Source organism: Xenia sp. Carnegie-2017, unplaced genomic scaffold (genome assembly GCF_021976095.1).
Source record: "Xenia sp. Carnegie-2017 unplaced genomic scaffold, XeniaSp_v1 HiC_scaffold_21, whole genome shotgun sequence".
Lineage (NCBI taxonomy): Eukaryota > Metazoa > Cnidaria > Anthozoa > Malacalcyonacea > Xeniidae > Xenia > Xenia sp. Carnegie-2017.
Window position 1 is genome coordinate 2,052,498 of NW_025813484.1, and position 16,555 is coordinate 2,069,052.

Below are 16,555 nucleotides of genomic sequence, written 5' to 3' on the forward strand. Positions count from 1 at the left end.
TTGTATTTGTTTGAAAACTGCAGTGTGTGCCTGGGCATATTATTCATGCCCGTATGACTTATCTTATTTATAAGAAATTATTTTGGTCAAATGTTCGTCTCTTTCACTTAATTTGAAAACGAGATGTACATGTATAATGGAGAAGAATCAATTGATAATAAATATTAAAAAGCATTGATTGGATTCTTTACTCTGGAAGATGAATATTTTTAGCATTTAACGTCATTGTTGGTGTGTTCTCCTCCGTAAGCTGCTTATTTGTCCACAGTTTTGCTCAACCGTGGGAAAATTACTTAGAAAAAATGAAAAGCTCATTCTAAGCACTGGAATAACCCATTTCGTGCATGTTCTAGTTATTTCAATAGCTATGTAATTTGGATAATGTTGTCAACTGTGAAGAAAATAGAAATAGTGTTAGTTGACTTTTAGAAGGTAAGATTTCTCATCTTCCTCTACTCCTCAGTTAAGATGAGAGGTTACCTTGTGAGAGATTCAACTGATTTTGAATGTTGATTTAGTTTCTGATTGCAAATATTAAGCTCTGCAAAGTGATTTTAATGAAGCCATTCAATAATTCAAGATATTTTATCGTTAGAATTCGTTTTTCCGCCTGATATTTTTGGTTGAAGCATTGAGAGAAAGGAATCGTCATCGTCAAATTTTTACAATTCAAAGCCCGAGGTATTATTGTGCAGCGGTCAGCAGCTTATTTAGAAACACTGATTACAAAGGAATAATTTTCATTTCGTAATTTGTTTCTCGGTAATTTCAAAATTTCTTATCATGTTTACAAGTTTGGTATGTTACTGAACCGTTAATGATATATATTCTTTATTATTGTATTGTAAAACGTTGAAGTGTAATATGAAATTTTCGCAAAGTTTAAAATACTTTGGATTATTACCATTTGGTATTTGTGGAATGGCAGAAAGTGCAAGTAACACGGAAGAAGATGGCAGAGATGACGCAGGAAGGTATAAAACTTTTGTTTCTCAAATTAGTTTCACTTATAATTTAATCTTACTTTCGTGTTCTTGAAAAAATCATAGAATAGGTTAATGTAATAACTGCACAACGAGTTTTGATGGATAAATATGTGTTTTGAAACATGCGTAAGGAAGTGTATTATTAAGTGAATCAGACTAACTGTCATATCATTACCCTTTTAACTTTTCTTCAATACAAATGCCATTCTGCTTTCAGTATTTATTGTGCCAATTGAGTACACAACATAAGTTTGACGAGAGAGTGGTGAAGTTGAACATTTGGATTTATAATTATTAACAATGCCCTTACGCACCCTAAAGTCAAAGTAAATCTTGAATAATGTGGGATGGTATTATTTCTTCATCATCTTTTCAGATTATTTTTCCCAAGTAATAGACACAAGCTTTTTTGAAGAACAAGACAATGATGTAGTTGCATTGAGCAACTTTTCAGAAATAACAGTTAGTCATGACAATCTCTTGCAAATGGAGAGAGAAATGGTATGTTTTTGTATTAATAGGATTTTCTGAAAAGAAATTTGCCTTTTGTTTGAGAGTTTTTACAGATAGTTAACATAATATAAAAATAAATCCCTTTCTTTCCAATTATTAAATTCCACTTTTTCATATTTGTCTCTCTTGACACTTATATCCATTTAACATATTTTCCAGATGAAAACATTGAAAGAGGAGCTGCCACTTAAACTCAAAGAATATACAAGCAAGGTATATATTTGGTAAAAGTACTAATATGTGGATCATATGTTGGAGTGTTAATCTACATTTTTGTCATTTGAACTTCTCAATTTTGTTTAAGTATACTGAAGTTGTTAGCCATTTGCAAGAAGAAGTTGTGTTGTGGAAGTTTAAAGTACGTAAGAAATATATTATATGTGGATTAAGATGAACATATCTGAGTCTGCATCATTGTGGCTACATGATTTCAAATATAAATACTGTACACAGTTCAACCAGAAAGTCAAAGCCTTCGATGAACTGAAGCTCTCCTTCGAGAAACAATCAAAGGTTATCATTGGTCTTGTGAAGTAAATGGTTGGAAGCAGTGGTTTATATTACTTTATTTTTCTGTCAAAAATAGGAAAAGGAAGACCTACAGGAAAGGCTGTTCATTTTACAAAGGCAGAAGGTGATTTTGTTGATAATTTATCTTGCATTGAAATTTGTATGCAATCAAGATATTTTCTTTAAATTTAATTAATTGCAAGTAGAACAAGATTGAGAAGGATGCAAAAAAAGCTTTTTTACAGCTAGTAAGTGGTTCAATCTTTTCATATTTCTTTCAGTTAAGGTGTATGCCAGGGGGAAATTTCACTTAGTTATTTTTTTGACTAAACTATTTTATGATGCATCTTGGAATTCTCAAACTTCATTTTTGATTATCATATGTATTTGTTTGTGAACTTACTTTAAAATCGTGGCCAGAGATTTGCCAGGCGGAAAGCGAATTTTCAATATGAACATAATAGCCCAACATAATACTTTTAAAAAAGCCATCACAATAATAAAATAGAGAAGGATTTATTAATTACGTTTCGTCTTTAACTTAAGACATCTTAAGATTAATGAGTTAATATATAAACACAAGGTTTTAAATACAAGCATATAATATGGGGTGTTAAATTACATGTGAGAGGAGTAGGAAGTTTAGATGACGGAATTAAGTGAGAATGGCGGTATATTAAAGAAGGTGAAGGGGGATTGAGTTGCCTTGGGTGTTAAGAGAGGGTTTAAGTTTGGATATAAGAAAGCTTTCATGAATCATAAGGTCATAATTGTCGGAGGAGGAAGAGAGAATTGAGAAATCATTAAAATCGGCAGGGTGAGATGTATTTCTTATATGAGAAAGAACTGCAGATGGTGGTGGACATAAGGAAGGCTTCCCTGTTAAGGGAGAGATTCCCAAGTGTTCTGATATTCTGGTGTGTAAATGACGCGTGGTTTGACCCACGCAACTCAATCCTCCTTCACCCTCTCTTAACACCCAAGGCAACTCAATCCTCCTTCACCTTCTTTAATATACTGCCATTCTCACTTAATTCCGTCATCTAAACTTCCTACTCCTCTCACATGTAATTTAACACCCCATATTATATGCTTGTATTTAAAACCTTGTGTTTATATATTAACTCATTAATCTTAAGATGTCTTAAGTTAAAGACGAAACGTAATTAATAAATCCTTCTCTATTTTATTATTGTGATGACTTTTTTAAAAGTATTATGTTGGGCTATTATGTTCATATTAAAAATGAACTTACTTTGTTGTCTGTGTAGTGCAAGACAATGACAATTTCAAAGTCCAACATTCTCAACTTTCCAAAATTTTTATTCTGAAGCGATTGGAATCACAGAACATATATTTCAAGTGAATGACATTTGAACAGTTTTGCTCTTGCGTATACATAACTGTTTGAAAAAATTTGTGTAAATTTTAAGTTTGAAGTATTTTACCTTTACAGGAAGAAGAGAGACACATTGATGTTGGAAGGATAACTCTTAGTAATGACCAAGGAATTCGTTGTAGAAGTATTACTACTCCATGTAAAAGCAGCACAAATTCTGATACTGAAACATCAGGGAACCTTGAAAATACTCTTGACAGCACAGTGACACCTCACTTTTCTGCAACAGATAATTCTGATAAAAGCAACGACACCATAGTGAGAAACATGGAAAAAATAAGCAAACAAAAGGATGATTTGCCGAAACCTATGGCAGTTGTCGAAGAAATAAAAATGAATGTTGATGGAAAAAAGTCTGAATTGAAAAGTGAGACTGGAGGAAACTTCATTGATGCATACACCAACAAGAAGTCACCACCAGAGGTAAGAAAGTTCATGATCTGTAATGTATTGTTTATGGCGTTTTACAGGATATCTTGGCCAAATTTACGTAATATTTTTTAGAAAAAAACTATGTCTTGGAAATACTATTTTCTCAACCTGCAAAATAAGTCATACAGCGTTTGTGCTGTTGCATTAGAAATTTTAAATCATTTTAGCAATGTATCAAATGCTTGTCGTGATGGAATTTGTGACTAATTTCAGCCCATTGTTGAAGACATCATATTTGATTGCCCAGCACCTATTGAGGAACCTTCAGATGAAGATCTGACTTGGAAAGATAAAGAGGAAACAATAGGAGAAGATATTAAAGTTGAAAGTGAGATTGAAAACGGTGAGATGCATAGCTTACCATGAATGTATGGTATGTTTTGCAAATTTGTTATGCAATTCATAAGTTATGTAAGACAATTTTTTTTTTAGTGACAGAATCAAGATTTCTTGTGAAACGGAAAAAAGGAATAAGTACGAACGAGATTTTCTCTTACAATGTCGATACATGCAAACTTGTAAGGAAAAACCAGCGAACCTGCCCGATATTGATGTTATACTGTATAGGTTAACTGTAATGAATTTGATGAATTAAATTGATTAGTTTATACCAGCCTTGCGTGAAGCATCCAGATATATTTTATGATTAAAATTTCTATGATTAATAAGGAGGAAGAACAAAAGGGAAAGAAAGGACAGCAAGAGGAAGTTTTGGCCAAAAATAGAAGGCGAATGTTGGGAAACATAAAATTCATAGGGGAAGTATTTAAACTTAAGGTTTGTAAACTTTTCATTGGATTCTGTGTATACTATTGTGTTTCACGCTATGGTAATAGTAAAGTATGCAGAGTGGCTTATTATTTTGAAAGATCACGCCTGTGTGTTTATACATGTATATTTTTTTGTTTGAGATTGTAAATGAATCCGCCTTAAAAATAATAAACGGAAATTAAGCTAAACAAAGATCATGCTCATTCTTGAAGAGAAGATGACGGTTGCCAGTGTCCTTTCGAAATCACCAATCTAAATCAACATTCGTTTATTGGCTTAGAAATTTGATTTGACAATTTAAAGATGTTACTCAGAGTACTCTCAAGCTGAATGTCTACTTAGTATATGTTCTAGTTCCTGGTCTAATTTTTGATTGGTTCCCTTTAAACCTTGAAAGACTCTTCTTGACCAATGAAAATATTCTTGGACTCGCTGTTCTGTCCATTCTATTGGCGTCGCTTTCTCTAGATCTCTGAGATTGTGCAATTTATCTGCCAGCTTCACTAACTTTGCTTTTGAACTAAAAACACGACGAATCGACGATATATCTAACTTGAAAAGTCTTCGTTCATTTCTATCTACATGTCATCATTAGATAAAACCTTAGTAAACATTCGATTTTCTTTATTAATGCGTGATGATTTTATATCGAGCGTAGTGAGCTTTGTGTGCGGTGTGGACTATTTAAGTCCTTTCGTTATGAAAGGAAACAAGAAATGTGAGTCAGACAATTTATTTTTCTATCTTAATGCGTTCATTGTATCTATTGTGTTTCTTCTTTGCCCAACATCACACAACCTACGATCAAAATGGTTTTCCAATACATTGTGCTTTCTGCTGTGGCTAATTTGTGCATAGTCTTACCTGCTTGCAGAAGCATGCTCAACTTGAAGGCGTTTTCGTTCCTGTTTCGGTAAAGATTTGTCGTCGGTGACTTCCTTGACAAGATTCATCACTTCAGTTCCAAATATTCTTTCAATTTCCTCAAATGTTGTGTCCGTATCTTCGACAGTGTCGTGTAATATTGCAGCCTTCATCAAGAACGAAGATTTGTTTTATGTGAGCTAGTTAGCGTAGTTTTCACTCGTTGTTTGGTTCGAGTTTGATCATTGCTTATGTTTGAGAGATTGTATTGGTTGATATATGATTTGAAAAATTTTGTTCGCAACTTAAACGACACATAATGATTAAAATGTTTGGTGGAAAACATTCAAAAAGAAAATTCAAATCAGTGAATATCAGTGAAATATGAATTATTTCTTGGGTTAGATTGTACAATAATAATGGTTAACGATTGTGTTAGAATCAGCACAAAGCACATGATTGGTCAACAGGAAGTTATTTGATTGGCGGAGAACGTTATTGAAGAAACTTAAACTCTAGATGACTTCACCTGTAAAACAGCAATGTCTGTAACATCACCTTCTTTCCAGAGTATATAAGCAACGCCAATGGGATGACTAATGTATGGCGTCTGCTGTGGATTGTTTCGACGTCAGGCAACATCTTTTTTTGAATGGTTGCAATCAGCTGCTGTTGAAGGCGGCGAGAACTGAACAGCGAGATAAAGTATGAACAAAAATATGACTATTTTGTCTTCCATTGAATACTTACAAAAACTTAAATTGTCTGATTACGGAACGCGCTTTTTGTTAACTCGTAATGAAAGATGAACAATTATGTGGACATAATATGTTGTATTTGTTTGAAAACTGCAGTGTGTGCCTGGGCATATTATTCATGCCCGTATGACTTATCTTATTTATAAGAAATTATTTTGGTCAAATGTTCGTCTCTTTCACTTATTTTGAAAACGAGATGTATATGTATAATGGAGAAGAATCAATTGATAATAAACATCAAAAAGCATTGATTGGATTCTTTACTCTGGAAGATGAATATTTTTAGCATTTAACGTCACTATTGGTGTGTTCTCCTCCGTAAGCTGCTTATTTGTCCACAGTTTTGCTCAACCGTGGGAAAATTACTTAGAAAAAATGAAAAGCTCATTCTAAGCACTGGAATAATCGATTTCGTACATGTTCTAGTTATTTCATTAGCTATGTAATTTGGATGATGTTGTCAACTGTGAAGAAAATAGAAATAGTGTTAGTTGACTTTTAGAAGGTAAGATTTCTCATCTTCCTCTACTCCTCCGTTAAGATGAGAGTTTACCTTGTGAGAGATTCAACTAATTTCGAATGTTGATTTAGTTTCTGATTGCAAGTAATAAGCTCTGCAAAATGATTTTAATGAAGCTATTTAATAATTCAAGAAATTTTATCGTTAGAATTCGTTTTTCCGCCTGATATTTTTGGTTGAAGCATTGAAAGAAAGTAACCGGCATCGTCAAATTTTTACAATTCAAAGCCCGAGGTATTATTGTGCAGCGGTCAGCAGCTTATTTAGAAACACTGATTACAAAGGAATAATATTCATTTCGTAATTTGTTTCTCGGTAATTTCAAAATTTTATATCATGTTTACAAGTTTGGTATGTTACTGAACCGTTAATGATATATATTCTTTATTATTGTAAAACTTAAGTGTAATATGAAATTTTCGCAAAGTTTAAAATACTTTGGATTATTACCATTTGGTATTTGTGGAATGGCAGAAAGTGAAACTAACACGGAAGAAGATGGCAGAGATGACGCAGGAAGGTATAAAAAACTTTTGTTTTTCAAATTAGTTTCACTTATAATTTAATCTTACTTTCGTTTTCTTGAAAAAAATCATAGAATAGGTTAATGTAATAACTGCACAACGAGTTTTGATGGATAAATATGTGTTTTGAAATGTATGTAAGGAAGTGTATTATTAAGTGAATCAGACTGTCATATCAATACCCTTTTAACTTTTCTTTAATATAAATGCCATTTTGCTTTCAGTATTTATTGTGCCAATTGAGTACACAACATAAGTTTAACGAGAGAGTGGTGAAGTTGAACATTTGGATTTAAAATTATTAACAATGCCCTTACGCACCCTAAAGTCAATATTCGATAATATGGGATGGTATTATTTCTTCATCATCTTTTCAGATTATCCTTCCCAAGTAATAGACACAAGCTTCCTTGAAAAACAAGAAATATTTACTCCCTCTGACAATGATGTAGTTGCATTGAACAACTTTTCAGAAATGACAGTTAGTCATGACAATCTCTTGCAAATGGAGAGAGAAATGGTATGTTTTTGTATCAGTTGGATTTTCTGAAAAGAAATTTGCCTTTTGTTTGAGAGTTTTTACAGATAGTTAACATAATATAAAAATAAATCCCTTTCTCTCCAATTATTAAATTCCACTTTTTCATATTTGTCTCTCTTGACACTTTTATCATTTAACATATTTTCCCAGGTGAAAACATTGAAAGATGAGCTGCCACTTAAACTCAAAGAATACACGAGCAAGGTATATATTTAGTAAAAGTACTAATATGTAGATCATATGGTAGAGTCTTAATCATCATTTTTGTCATTTGAACTTCTCAATTTTGTTTTAGTATAGTGAAGTTGTTAGCCATTTGCAAGAAGAAGTTGTGTTGTGGAAGTTTAAAGTAAGTAAGAAATATATTATATGGATAAAGATGAACATACTTGAGTCTGCATCATTGTGGCTACATGATTTCAAATATAAATATTTTACACAGTTCAACTATAAAGTCAAAGCCTTCAATGAACTGAAGCTCTCCTTCAAGAAACAATCAAAGGTTATCATTGGTCTTGTGAAGTAAATGGTTGGAAGCAGTGGCTTACATTGCTTTATTTTTCTGCCAAAAATAGGAAAAGGAAGACCTACAGGAAAGGCTGTTCATTTTACAAAGGCAGAAGGTGATTTTGTTTATAATTTATTTTGCATTGAAATTTGTATGCAATCAAGATATTTTCTTAGATGTAGTGTAAATTTAATTAATTGCAAATAGGACAAGATTGAGAAGGATGCAAAAAAAGCTTTTTTACAGCTAGTAAGTAATTCAATCTTTTCATATTTCTTTCAGTTAAGGGAAATTGCACTTGGTTATTTTTTTGACTAAACTATTTTAGGATACGTGTTGGAATTGCCAAACTTCATTTTTGATTATCATATGTATTTGTTTGTGAACTTACTTTGATATCTGTGTAGAGCAAGACTATGACAATTTCAAAGTCCAACATTCTCAACTTTCCAAAAATTTCATTCTGAAGCAGTTGAAATCACAGAACATATATTTCAAGTGAATGACATTTGAACAGTTTTGCTCTTGTATATACATAATAACTGTTTGAAAAAATTTGTGTAAATTTTAAGTTGAAAGTACTTTACCTTTGCAGGAGGAAGAGAGATTCAAGAAGATACCCATTGTAAGTATTGAGATTTGATTAATAGGTATTACATATAAAGAGGGCTGCTGTTGTAATATTTAATTGAAAATCGTGTGATGTCTCTCTGGGGCCGGTTGCACGAAGCCAGGATAGCGTTATCCATTGGATAGCAAAAATTTTCAAACTTTTATAAAACCTTTGAAAAGCAAATAATATAAGATTTGAACTGAACAATCACTGAATTAAAATAGTTTTTCGAAGATTGCAAAATTTCCTTGTCGTAAGAAAAATATAAACATATTTTTTACAAGTTTGAAAATTTTTTCTATCCAATACATAAAGCTGTCCAGGCGTCGTGCAACCGGACCCTGGATTGCATTTATTTTCTTTCGAGTAGAGACTTTAATTTACCATGAAACATTCTTCTACACTGTATTGATGCCAGTTGTGGTGTATTTCAGATTGTGGTTAATAAGAAAGTGGAACCATTTGAAACAGCAGGAGTTGAAAACGAGAATTCCTCAGGTGAAAGGAAAATGATTGGTGATGAAATCAAAGTAGAAAATAAGATTGAAAGACATAACTTTGTTTTGGTTACAGAATCAAAGCAACTTATCAAAACAAACAATTCCAAAAAATGTTATCAATATTCACTTTGTTTTCACAGATCCACTAAGAAGGAAATCATCAAAACAGCGCGGTGATACATCAATATTTTATGATGGAAAGCTAACTCTTAGTAATGACCAAGGAATTCGTTGTAAAAGTATGATTACTCCATGTAAAAGCAGCACAAATTCTGATACTGAAACATCGGAAAACCTTGAAAATACCCCAGACAGCACAGTGACACCTCACTTTTCTGCAACAGATAATTCTGATAAAAGCAACGACACCATAGTGAGAAACATGGAAAAAATGAGTAAACAAAAGGATGATTTGCCAAAACGTATGGCAGTTGTTGAAGAAATAAAAATGAATGTTGATGGAAAAAAGTCTGAATTGAAAAGTGAGACTGGAGGAAACTTCATTGATGCATACACCAACAAGAAGTCATCACCAGAGGTAAGAAAGTTTGTAGTCTGTAATGTATTGTTTATGGTGTTTTACAGGATATCTTGGCCAAATTTACGTAATATTTTTTAGAAAAAACTATGTCTTGGAAATACTTTTTTCTCAACCTGCAAAATAAGTCATACAGCGTTTGTGCTGTTGCACTAGAAATTTTAAATCATTTTAGCAATTTATCAAATGCTTGTTGTGATGGAATTTGTGACTAATTTCAGCCCATTGTTGAAGACATCATATTTGTTTCCCCACCACCTATTGGAATTGAGGAACCTTCAGATGAAGATCTGACTTGGAAAGATAAAGAGGAAACAATAGGAGAAGATATTAAAGTTGGAAGTGAGATTAAAAAAAGTGAGATGCATAACTTACCATGAATGTATGTTAAGTTTTGCAAATTTGTTATGCAATTCGTAAGTTATGTATGACAAATTTTTTTTAGTGACAGAATCAGGACTTCTTGTTGAACGGAAAAGGAGAAAGTACGAACGAGATTTTCTCTTACAATGTCGATACATGCAAGTTTGTATGGAAAAACCAGCGAACCTGCCGGATATTGATGTCATACTGGACGTTCCACAACCACCCCAGAGTAGAACGGGGAGCAGTGGTGGTGGCTGGCTGAGGTACAGCTTTTTGAAAACATTTGTTTTGAATGATATTTTTATTTATAACATACAGTGGTTGTACAGAGCGCACGCAACTAAACATTTAGCCACATTGAACACGAAAGTTGTTGCAGTTTTAGATAATTTTTGAATGTAAGAAACATGTTGCAGTTTTTTGACGATGTTACATTTTCTGTTCATTTAACTATATTCTTTTTTATTTCATTTCAGATCTGGTGTCTTACCTTCCGATTTGCCTTTGAAAACTCAAGTAAAACTTTCTCGTATCTTTTCAAAGAATAGTTTTTTAACAACTTGCTTCAAAAGTACATTAAGTTTTTTTAACAAAACTAAATTTTTGTTTTCTAGTTTTACCTTTTATAACCAGCAATAAAAACACTTTTCTTGACACTTTTATTTGTTGTGTTATTGATCAATTTGTAGGAACAATATGGTCAAATGATGCGACCAGGTTTTATTCAAAATATTGCACAACCTTATCCGCTACCTGTAAGCACTGCTTCGTTACAGCCAAAAACATTTCACAAACTCAGCCACCATTTTATACTGGAATGCCACCTATGTATTACTCCCATGGGCAATCAAACCAACCCATACAACCACAGCAACCACAACAACAACCTGCAGCAAATACAGGAATTTCCACAAATACCATCAATGCAAGACTCAAAAGATCGAAAATTATCATCAAGGATCCAAGTAGCAACAAAGATTTTACTGGAGGAATAAGAATAGCGTTTTCCACTCCTCCATTGGCTAATACAGTTGCAAAAACAGAATCATCAGCAATCAAGGCAGAGTTTGCTGCCGAAGTAGAAGCCTGTAGAGCTGGTGGCAAAATGGATGGCGAGAAAAGTGAAGACACTAACGAAGAAAAACTCAGCCAAGGAGAGAAGAGTAAGACATATGTAGAAATTATTGACTATGATAAAACTCTTTGTGATCAGGAAGTAAAGAATTCTCCAATGCAAATCGAAGAAAATTCAGCTGACTATATGTCTATAATACGAAATACAAAGAAGGAAAATGGTGCTGATGTTCGAAAAAGCTCTTGGACCACGGCACAACAAATGTTAAGACAACAGGGCAGTACAGAGCATTCATTTTCTCTGCAGACACTTGGTTTAATACAAAATATTACAAAATTTTGTCCGTTACCTGTAAGTACTACTTCATTTTTGATTTTACACAAATTCATTACAATCTCATTTAAAAGATGACAATACATTTCACAGCTAAACAAAAGCGAAAACAAATGGTTGCGACCTAAAGAGAGAGAAAAGGGATTATCTGAGGAAGAAAAAACTACAGCAGTATGCAAGTTTTTTTCAAATTTATTTTCTCGAGTTGTTTTGAATTTGCAGTTTCATCAAAATGATTGTTTTACATTAAATGAATAAAAAATTCATGTCCTGTAGAAGTTGAAATTTAACATTCATTTTAAAATTCAAATTAAAAATTGTATGTAGTTTAACACGTTGTATTCAACTAAATGAAATGTGGACAGCTTATAGTGGGATCAAATGAAATTTATTGCATTTTTTATGACTAGGAATTGTATCATAATGTTATGGCGATTTTAAACAAACTGACTCCTCAGAAGTTCAAGACGTTAGTGGAAAAGATGATGGCTTTGAATATTGACTCCTGTGAACGTCTTGAAGGCGTCATTGATAGAATATTTGAAAAGGTACTAACAGCAACATTTTTGGCTTTATTAAAGATGTTTGTACTTAAATAATGCATATGTTTTTAGGCGATCGGTGAACCAGTTTTTAGCGTTGCATACGCTAACATATGTCGATGTTTGTTTACTGTAAGTCTTTCAAATCCATTGTCATATTTGTCGTCGACTATTGTATCGTCGATACATTCATCATCAATCATCAATATTTTTTATTCATACCAGTTTTTTGTGTTTTAGTTAAAGATAAATGATGCTGATGGTAATGTTGTGTCCTTTCGAAAGTTGTTGTTGAATCGATGTCAGAAAGAATTCGAGAAAGAAAAGGAAGATGAAGCTTTGTTAGAAAAACAGAAACTTGAGCAATTGGAAGGATTGTCGGTAAATACTGTATAGGTTAACTGTAATGAATTTGATGAATTAAATTGATTAGTTTATACCAGCCTTGCGTGAAGCATCCAGATATATTTTATGATTAAAATTTCTATGATTAATAAGGAGGAAGAACAAAAAGCAAAGAAAGAAGAGCTAGACGAAGATTTGGCCAAAAATAAGAGGCGAATGTTAGGAAACATCAAATTCATAGGGGAATTATTTAAACTTAAGGTTTGTAAACTTTTCATTGGATTCTGTGTATACTATTGTGTTTCACGCCATGGTAATAGTAAAGTATGCAGAGTGGCTTATTATTTTGAAAGATCACGCCTGTGTGTTTATACATGTATTTTTTTGTTTGAAATTGTAAATGAATCCGCCTTAAAAAAACAAACGGAAATTAAGCTAAACAAAGATCATGCTCATTCTTGAAGAGAAGATGACGATTGCCAGTGTCCTTTCGAAATTACCAATCTAAATCAACATACGTTTATTGGCTTAGAAATTAGATTTGATAATATGAAGATGTTACTCAGAAACTCTTTATCTTGTTTATTTTCAGTTGCTGACAGAAAACATCATGCACGACTGTATTTTCAAGTTGCTTCGAGCTGGTGACGAGGAAAGCTTAGAAAGTATGTGCAAGCTGCTGTTTACCATTGGTAAAGATCTTGATTCAGAAAAAGCTAAGGTAAATAGTGGTTACATGTTCTCTCTATTTAATAAATGAGGAAATTTCAACTTCGCCAACTATCAAAGAGAATTATCATATCTTGCATGGAGTATCGTGGTCATTTCTACTTTTAGAGACACATTTTTACAAAGGATGAATTCTAATATAACTTTGGCGTGAATAATTATGCCAAAGAGGGCGGATGAATGGTCTGAAGTATACGACATTCCTAAAGAATATTTTCTTCATTATCTCCTCATATTTTATTTTCAGCCGAGAATAGTGCAATATTTCGATAAGATCAACAAAATTATTAGTGCCAAGAAAGTGTCATCGCGTGTGATTTTCATGCTTCGTGATGTCGTTGATCTTCGAGAAAATAAATGGGTACCTCGAAAAGAAGAGCGTTACTCTGAGTGGAAAAAGGGTACTTTCGTTTATGTTTAGGCGTTTTTCCGTACCAAGGTAATTACGCCTACTTTGTATTAAATCTGTCTTTGATTTGTAATAATTATCAGGTGGACGGGATAGTCTTAAAGCAGTCGCAAACGATGGCTGGATTACTACAAGAAAATGCGAAAAGTCGCAGCCTATTGACCAAAATAAACTAAGAATTATGACGATGGTATTGTTCAGTTATTTGTTTATTTCACGGCATTATTATGTCTGCATGATTATCGACACAGCATAAAATTACTTCGTTATTTACTATGCTGTTGACTTGTTCGAACGTTTAGTTTTTTTTTAAAAATGTAGCCTACAGTGGTGATTCCAGGACAGCGTAATCAGCACTACATGACAGCCCCTTCTATAGCAATATCACAACGACCATTAAGACCAGGTAGGACAATGTATTCCTCCTCTCCACAAGACCAATGATGATGCAAGAATATACAATGCCACATCAATATCAAGTTCTACAGGTAAGGATTTATGTGTAAATAGGTATCTAATGTTTTTAATAATTTGATGAACATTTCTAACAAGCACTAAAACATTTATTCTTGTAGCTTCACATGTCGTGTATTAATTTATTTGTAAGAACAATATGGCAGATAATGCGACCAAGTTTTATTCAAAATATTCCACAACCATATCCGCTACCTGTAAGCACTGCTTCATTTCAGCCAAAAAACATTTCACAAACTCAGCCACCATTTTGTACTGGAATGCCACCAATGTATTACCCCCATGTGCAATCAAACCAACCCATACAACCACAGCAACCACAACAACAACCTGCCCAAAATACAGGAATTTCCTCTACTACCAACAATGCAAGACTCAAAGGATCGAAAATTATCATCAAGGATCCAAGTAGCAACAAAGATTTTACTGGAGGAATAATAGCGTTTTCCACTCCTCAATTTGCTAATACAGTTGCACAAACAGAATCATCAGCAATCCAGGCAGAGTTTATTGCCAAAGTAGAAGCCCGTAGAGCTGGTGGCAAAATGACGGAGCAGTAAGTAAGAGCACATCAAGCTTGAAAATGCGTTTTGTTAAAAATGACGGAAACATACCATTTGGTGATGTACACAATGCTGAAATTAATTTGGATATCCTCTTTTAATATAAATGTCGATTGAAGTAAATTAAACAGGGAATTCATGGATGTATTTCTACGGAGGTATTTTTACGTTTTAAACACGCCTTTTAAATTTTAATTTCGCATTAATGCTTTTAACATTTTCGTTATTTGTAAATCAGACACTAATGTGTTAAAAATAGGACAGGAATTTCACTTTTTTTTTTAACTAGACCTGCGAACATTTCCACTCTCAAGCTGAATGTCTATTTAGTATACGCTCTAGTTCCTGGTCTAATTTTTGATTGGTTCCCTTTAAACCTTGAAAGACTCTTCTTGACCAATGAAAATATTCTTGGACTCGCTGTTCTGTCCATTCTATTGGCGTCGCTTTCTCTAGATCTCTGAGATTGTACAATTTATCTGCCAGCTTCACTAACTTTGCTTTTGAACTAAAAACACGACGAATCGACGGTATATCTAACTTGAAAAGTCTTCGTTCATTTCTATCTACATGTCATCATTAGATAAAACCTTAGTAAACATTCGATTTTCTTTATTAATGCGAGATGATTTTATATCGAGCGTAGTGAGCTTTGTGTGCGGTGTGGACTATTTAAGTCCTTTCGTTATGAAAGGAAACAAGAAATGTGAGTCAGACAATTTATTTTTCTATCTTAATGCGTTCATTGTATCTATTGTGTTTCTTCTTTGCCCAACATCACACAACCTACGATCAAAATGGTTTTCCAATACATTGCGCTTTCTGCTGTGGCTAATTTGTGCATATTCTTACCTGCTTGCAGAAGCATGCTCAACTTGAAGGCGTTTTCGTTCCTGTTTCGGTAAAGATTTGTCGTCGGTGACTTCCTTGACAAGATTCATCACTTCAGTTCCAAATATTCTTTCAATTTCCTCAAATGTTGTGTCCGTATCTTCGACAGTGTCGTGTAATATTGCAGCCTTCATCAAGAACGAAGATTTGTTTTAAGTGAGCTAGTTAGCGTAGTTTTCACTCGTTGTTTGGTCGAGTTTGATCATTGCTTATGTTTGAGAGATTGTATTGGTTGATATATGATTTGAAAAATTTTGTTCGCAACTTAAACGACACATAATGATTAAAATGTTTGGTGGAAACCATTGAAAAAGAAAATTCAAATCTGTGAATATCAGTGAAATATTGATTATTTCTTGGGTTAGATTGTACAATAATGGTTGACGATTGTGTAAGAATCTGCACAAAGCACATGATTGGTCAACAGGAAGTTATTTGATTGGCGGAGAAGAACGTTATTTAAGAAACCTAAACTCTTGATGACTTCACCTGTAAAACAGCAATGTCTGTAACATCACCTTCTTTCCAGAGAATATAAGCAACGCCTATGGGATGATTAATGTATGGCGTCTGCTGTGGATTGTTTCGACGTTGATGTTCGTGTTTAATACAAGCGAAATTTGTTGCTTCTAGGAGCATCCCTACGATTGAGTTGTTCGCCGCCATATTGTTTTTTGACTTTGACATCAATTTAATTTGTCGACATTTTTTGTTTTACTTCATGAACTTCTCCTTTCTAGTCTCATGAAACTTACTTAAGGTTTTAAAATTAGATTTGGAAAGAATGAATACAGTTTTCACTAAATATTTAATATACGAAGTCCATGAAATTTTGCCTGAATTTGTACGGA

At 33.2% G+C, this 16,555-nt stretch overlaps 2 protein-coding genes across 3 annotated transcripts; one reads left to right on the plus strand and one right to left on the minus strand.

The window, feature by feature from the left end:
* Nucleotides 1-710: 710 nt before the first annotated feature.
* Nucleotides 711-11,429, plus strand: LOC124444289. 2 transcript variants are annotated; one of them, XM_046994868.1, is made up of 14 exons: nt 711-974; nt 7,655-7,797; nt 7,969-8,022; nt 8,114-8,167; nt 8,261-8,320; nt 8,394-8,441; nt 8,534-8,575; nt 8,922-8,951; nt 9,374-9,437; nt 9,580-9,977; nt 10,199-10,334; nt 10,423-10,606; nt 10,820-10,859; nt 11,033-11,429. In XM_046994868.1, exons 1-14 carry the CDS (start codon nt 953-955, stop codon nt 11,336-11,338), a joined length of 1,581 nt encoding a protein of 526 aa, XP_046850824.1. In that variant the 5' UTR covers nt 711-952; the 3' UTR covers nt 11,339-11,429. The 2 variants fall into 2 exon arrangements, with proteins under 2 accessions (XP_046850824.1, XP_046850823.1); XM_046994867.1 differs by lacking the exon at nt 711-974 and adding an exon at nt 6,926-7,273.
* Nucleotides 11,430-14,657: 3,228 nt separating this feature from the next.
* On the minus strand, nt 14,658-16,552 carry LOC124444290 (guanosine-3',5'-bis(diphosphate) 3'-pyrophosphohydrolase MESH1-like). The gene is made up of 3 exons (XM_046994869.1): nt 16,194-16,552; nt 15,666-15,832; nt 14,658-15,321 (listed from the first exon to the last, which is right to left on the minus strand). Exons 1-3 carry the CDS (start codon nt 16,389-16,391, stop codon nt 15,123-15,125), a joined length of 564 nt encoding a protein of 187 aa, XP_046850825.1. The 5' UTR covers nt 16,392-16,552; the 3' UTR covers nt 14,658-15,122.
* Between the last annotated feature and the right edge of the window lie 3 nt (nt 16,553-16,555).